This window comes from Fusarium sambucinum, chromosome I, assembly GCF_050947815.1.
Source record: "Fusarium sambucinum isolate potato_lamoka chromosome I, whole genome shotgun sequence".
Lineage (NCBI taxonomy): Eukaryota > Fungi > Ascomycota > Sordariomycetes > Hypocreales > Nectriaceae > Fusarium > Fusarium sambucinum.
Window position 1 is genome coordinate 5,098,056 of NC_139294.1, and position 6,000 is coordinate 5,104,055.

At 47.8% G+C, this 6,000-nt stretch overlaps 2 protein-coding genes across 2 annotated transcripts; both read right to left on the reverse strand.

The window, feature by feature from the left end:
* Positions 1 to 1,189: 1,189 nt before the first annotated feature.
* On the reverse strand, positions 1,190 to 3,574 carry FSST1_004345 (uncharacterized protein; the record flags this gene model as incomplete). Its single annotated transcript, XM_083230511.1, has 2 exons — positions 1,190 to 3,140; positions 3,552 to 3,574. 2 exons carry the CDS (start codon positions 3,572 to 3,574, stop codon positions 1,190 to 1,192), a joined length of 1,974 nt encoding a protein of 657 aa, XP_083087775.1.
* A 798-nt stretch (positions 3,575 to 4,372) lies between these two features.
* FSST1_004346 (uncharacterized protein) lies at positions 4,373 to 4,864 on the reverse strand (the record flags this gene model as incomplete). Its single annotated transcript, XM_083230512.1, has 1 exon — positions 4,373 to 4,864. The coding sequence occupies one exon, from the start codon at positions 4,862 to 4,864 to the stop codon at positions 4,373 to 4,375; it is 492 nt and encodes a 163-aa protein (XP_083087776.1).
* Between the last annotated feature and the right edge of the window lie 1,136 nt (positions 4,865 to 6,000).

The window sequence follows — 6,000 nt, forward strand, 5'->3', positions numbered from 1 at the left end:
AACAACTCAACTCAACCATCCCAACAGGCCTCGTGGACGTCACAAGTATAGAGTTTCCCTTGGGCTGGGTCATATCCCGTATATTTGATCCTCGCGACGGGGGAAGGCCATTCTCGTTCAATTCATCCATCGGATTACACAAGTCGAGATTGCTCCGAGCCCGTCTGTTTTGATATCCTGCTTGGCGACTGCAGCTTCCCCAAGATAGCGGATTACACACTCGAGTATATTTCCGCAACAGGAACCATCTCCATGAGGACGTGTGACATGATAGTCAAAGGACCGATAGCTGTTCCGTACAGTCTCAAACTATAGTGAACCGTGCGTGTAGTTAGTTGGTTGGCCCAGCCTTGCTCGTTTCGACTACAACAAAACAAAATAAGATAAAAAGTCCCATCCTCAATCAAAATTAGTCATGATACTCGCAAAAAACGACAAAAGATTAATGGATTGCCGTCAGCAAGACTCGAACTTGCGTTTTCAGTGCTTCGAAGAGCCACAAACTGATGTACTGACCCCTATACGATGACGGCTTATTGGGTTTTTGATACAGATAGAGCGTCCAAATTTAGTACATGTATCTATGTCCAAAATGTCCCACTAAATCTTGATCCAATTCGTTACTTCTCATCAGGGTACCAAAAAAAAAAAAGTTGACCGCTAGAGGCACAGGGACATGAAATCAGCGAGTTAGTTTATGCTACTCAGGCACTACTCTTTGTCCACTTATCAAGCTTAAAGGCCGACGTCTCTACCACCCACCAGGTTCTACGAGTCACAGCTTACAAGTCACCAAGAGATAATGCAGTTGCTTCCAGAGCATTAGGATTAACGTCGAAGAAAAAGGAAACGCTGTCTAGCTCATACAAAATCACTGAAAATTATCAACTGCCTGCCTGTACCGGGTATAATCACGCAACCTCTGACCTCAAACTCCGTCCCCCGCGAAATCTAGTATCTACTAGATCCGTCCCTTTCATCCCTTGCCTTCTCCGCCCAAATATGATTGGGGAAGGCAATACAGCAAACAACAAGCAAAATACAAAGAAAACAGCGCGAAATCATTCTAGTGTATGCGTATGCAGAGGTGATCCTTTTCTGTATGTCTTGATTAAAGAGTGGTTTGTTCATTCCAGCGTCCAAAACACTCTGTAGTAGTGTTGTGTTTATCGAATGCATTGTGTTGGTGTTAGAAGAATGACGGCTTTGTAAGCACGCGATATTCGACGTAATCCTCGCCGTCAATGTTAATGATGGTTCCCTGCGAGACCAGTTTCCCTGTAAAGGGGCCATTGGCCTTGCGCTCGTACTTGACTCCCCCATACATCTTGGCGTCGTCGGTACTTGCTCTCGAGAATCGCAAACTTTCCTGGCTGGCCCAAACCTTGTTGAGGCGCTGCATCTCATGGCTTTCATGGAACTGCTGTCGACCGTTGGTGGCCACGCCAGGTATCTTAGCGGCCGCAGCCGCGGTTGCTTGGGCGGCGGCTGCTGCTGCTCGCTCGCGGTTGGCAGCTTGCAGGTGAGCACGCTCTTGAGCCTGTTCCACACGGGTGATCTCACGCTCGGCCAGAGCTGAGGTCCGCTCGAGCGCATTGGTGCTTTGCTGTGTTCTACCTGTGATGGGACGAGTCGCTGTGGTCGACTTGGTGGCCTCAATGTCGATGGGTGCTTGGCGTGTCAAACGTCCTTCGGCTCTGGCTGCTTCCATACGGCGACTTTGGCGAAGCTCCTGGCGAATCTCGTTGCCGGTCCAGCTTAATTTTGGTGGCTGGTCCTGTTCTTCCCCAAACTCTCCAGGAAGACGAGGCAGAGCGGGGGCGATTGACAAGGGGGCAGGAGCCTTGTAGTTGGTGCCTGCAGCCCTGGCTTGTGCGTCGAATACAGCTTTGATCTCGTTTTGTGGTCTTTCCTCGAATGTCTCTCCGCGATCAAGCTGCCATTGACGTACACGACAGTACTCTTTGATTTCATGTCGAGCAAGAGGTGTCAAGTGTTTTTCGAAATCAACATCCTCGTACGGGATCCAAAGAGCACCTGCTCCAGCAGGAAAGTTGCCATCGACAAACCGTCCGTCGCGCGTTTCTCGTACTAACTTAACTCTAAACATGTCATTTTGCCCCAAAATACCGTACACCGCATGACGATCCTTGGGGTTGGGCTCTGCAGACTTGGCCCATGTACCAAGAAGAATTCGGGTGGGTCTAGTACCAGGTAGCGGGTCAACAACGTTTCGCACAGGTTGCGGTCCGCCGGGTGCTGGTTGAATAGGAGTATGCTCAACCACAGGACCATTTGATGACGCAGCATTGATGGGTGCAAAGCCTCCGCTGGTCCTGCGCCTCTTTGCATCGCGATTGCCCTGCAAATGCTCGGGAAGCTCGACGCCATAAGCAATTTGAGTTGAGTTGGAGTTGTTCTCGGTAGTCGGAATCAGCTTGGCACGACGAATAGCTTCCTTAACATCTTCCAACTCGCCAGCACTGTGTTCGGACTGGTTCTTTTCGGTGGGTATATTTTTGGTGCGTAACCTGACATACTCCTTGATTTGAAGCTGATCTAGGCCCACGAGGTGATCGAGGAAGACAACCCTCTCAAACGTCACCCAACTTCCACCAGGTCCGGGAGGCAGTGAATATTCGGTTACAGCGTCTCCGGCTCTTGTTACGGTCTGTATCCGTGTACGTAGACGCTCTCGGACATCTATAAAGCCAACGACACCATGTTTCAGATCTTCTGTCGGAGCATCTGAATCCCGCCAGTAGCCGACTGGTACTCCTTTGATGTTTCCTGTGCTTGAGCGAGAGGGTTTAGCTCTTGTGCTGGCTGTAGAGGTTTGACGATCATCCGCAATGATTTTACTTTCACTCAAGTCGTTGAAAATGGACGTCCGCTTCCGTTTGGGGTAATGGGAAATAACAGGCTCTTCGTCGCCATTGGTCATAGTCTCATCTTCGGCATCAGATGCAGGCCGCGGAGGCGATGACTTTTGGGTACCGTTAGTGCGAGCCCCCACGATAATCTCGTCCTCGAATTCATTAAAGTCAGCTCCTGAAGGGGAGTGTACGGTGCTTGCTGGTTCGCTAAGCTCGCTTTCGACGTCCCCATCTCCAATCGAGACCTTACGGCCGTTCGAATGCCTGCAAAGGTATGTTAGCTGTTGTTGTAACTATCAATGTGACTAAGCCATGAAGTAATCGGAGAAAACGACAATGGGCAAGCATCAGTTTAGAGCAAATGTCATGAAACAAGAGAAGTTGTCAGGACTAGACCAGGACAACAATCCAAAATGATGCAGTCCAAAGCCATTCTGAGCAGGGATGAAAATATAGTAGCCAGTCCGAGTCTTCAGGGTATCAGAAGAATTGGCCGCTGGAAGCACAAGGAACGAAATTAGTAGGACAGCTTATGCTACTTGGACCAGACTTCCTGGCCTCTTTGTTTTTGTGCCCTAAGACTTAGGACCAACTTTTCTGCTAGCCACTAGCGAATGCAATAAACATGAAGGCTTGGCAGGGGCCAAGATATGAGACAGAATGAGAATGAGGTACCTAAGAACTCTTAGAGAACGCATATTTGAATGGCAGAGACGTGCTGTGTTGTACGACTGTGACAGGTCCACTTCTGAGGGGTGTATAAAGCAGTTGGCACACACACGGAAGTCCTTTTTCGTCGATTCGGTGTAGAGAGTACCAGGCAGTTTTTGGGAACTCGACAAGAACGGTTATGAAATGACGACGTGAAGAAATGCATGCATATAGCAAGTGGGCAGGAAGCAGTTTGCGAGATAAGATGAAAGTATGATGAAGGGAGGAAGAAGAGAAAGGCGAAGCAATCGCTACTGCCAATTATCATTGAATGAATAGATAAATACCTAGGCAGGCAATAAAAGTTGCAGTGTAGCGCAGGTGTAGATATGGCCGCAACTGCAGTGACAATGGCACTGACAATAGAAGTGACTGCGATTCAGCTATTCATGTGGGCAACAATTGCTTGACAGTGCCAGTGCTAGTGCCAGTGTAGTTTGAAATCAAATTTTGTCCTCTCAATTTGCAGGCGCTGATTAATAGTGACAGTCTCATTGAAAAAGCCATGATGAGATACAGATACAGTCAGGCCAGATGCGGTCAACAACAACAACACAAAATAAGACGGCGGCAGAGACTTCCCCAGAAGGTGTTGACAAACCAGGTAATGCCAGCCAACTTTGGGTTGTAATCCTTGTCAAAGCCACGCCACTCATTCATTTATTATTCGCACAATCACTTGACTGGTTGAGAAAACGAATACATCATGGCGAAGCTATTGAGTACGACGAGATTGCGTCGATGAGATATTGAATAAGAAAAAATGAGGCAAATGGGAAATGAAATCATAATTTAACTTGCCTTGGGGATGGACTTCTAATAGCGACAGCGACAGCGGCAGCGGCGACGGTAGGAGGACTTGCGGCAGCAATTACTGGTGATTTTCCATTCACAGTACTTGTCGAGGGCACAGCTGGTGATGGTGCGTGGTCCTTGATAACCGAAGCTGAATCCGATGCTGTTGCTGCTGCCGCTACTGCTGATGATGATTGCAGTGGTGACTGCGGCATGGTTGGCGTTGCGGCTCGGAGTTCAGATGCCGAGGGAGCAGCAGGAGGATCAGTCGCAATTGCAATCGCACTATCAGGAGCTGCTGGACTCTTTATCTCAACAGCAATAGCACGGGTGGAAGTAGAATCTGGAGTTGGTGCATGGTTTGGTGATGCAACCCTCGAAGTAGAAGGTTTGGGAGCAGCAGCCGATGAGAGTGCTGGCGATATGGGCTCCAGCTCTGGTGGCGCAATCGGCCTGGGCTTGTCGTTGTCGACAGTTTCCATGACGCGATTTGAATAATACCTGAGCTACTGATGCTGGAACGCGAAATAAGTCTTGTCAGGCTAGTCGAGTTTAGCTGATGAAGACGAAGATGAGTAGCAGGTAGACTCTGATAGTTGGGGAGGAAGAAAAAAAAGTATGGCGCGTTTCCGATTAGGTAGGTAGTTAGGTAGCAGGCAGTTGAGGTAAAGTAAGGCAGGTAGAGTACAAGAACAAAAAAAAAAAGTTGCGCGTAGATTGTCGGTCGCAAGTTCCCAGTTGATGAATTATTATCCCGTCGTCTTTTAGTCAACTAGTGCTACTGAGCAGCACTGTAACTTACCTAGGTACTCAGTACTGTATGTTAGTACCTGGTCAAGGCAGACAGGGTCGGCAAGGTGGGAAGACCAAGGTGAAGTAAAGTAGCAGTATGGCCACCTTTTTGGTGAACTTAGTAATACTAAACGCAGGGAAATAGTCATAAATAAGATCAGACCAAGTAGGTAGGTCAGATCAGGTAATAAGTTCAAAGTGGATGGTCGGTACAAAACCAGGAATGGGAGTAGCCAAGGCCTGACACCCTGGTTGGTTGAACATATGAATTCTGGAATCTTAAGCCGGGGGAGAGCCAGGGCTAAAATCAATAAGCGCAATTCGTCAACTTGGCAAGATAGAGAGAGGGATACAGTTGATAAGTAAGGGGAGAGAGGATAGCACAGTACAGTATTAGACACGTAGTTTAGTTGCGCATTTGATGAGGTTAGACAACTTATAAACCCCCTCAATCAACAAATAAAGTCAAAGAGTAAAACCACCAACAACAAAATATAGTCTGAAGACAACGAGTGATAAAGGAAAGAAAAGGGTCAAAGTGCCTCGAAAGAGCAATAGGATAGGATACTAGGGTGGGATGGGATGGGGCTTGTGGCTTGTGGGGGGGGGATGTGAAAAGCTAACTAAGGCAAAAGTCAACTACGTAGTAGTAATTGCAATTAATTGCCAGGGAATATTAGATGGAAAAATAAGAGATTGGATTGTTTGAGTCGAGGAAACAATGAACTTGAAGAAATACATTGGATTGGATGTAATGGCCAACAACAAAAAATGAGGACTTATGGCACATGCAGCATATGCTCAATGTATAGGTACCTCGGAGTAT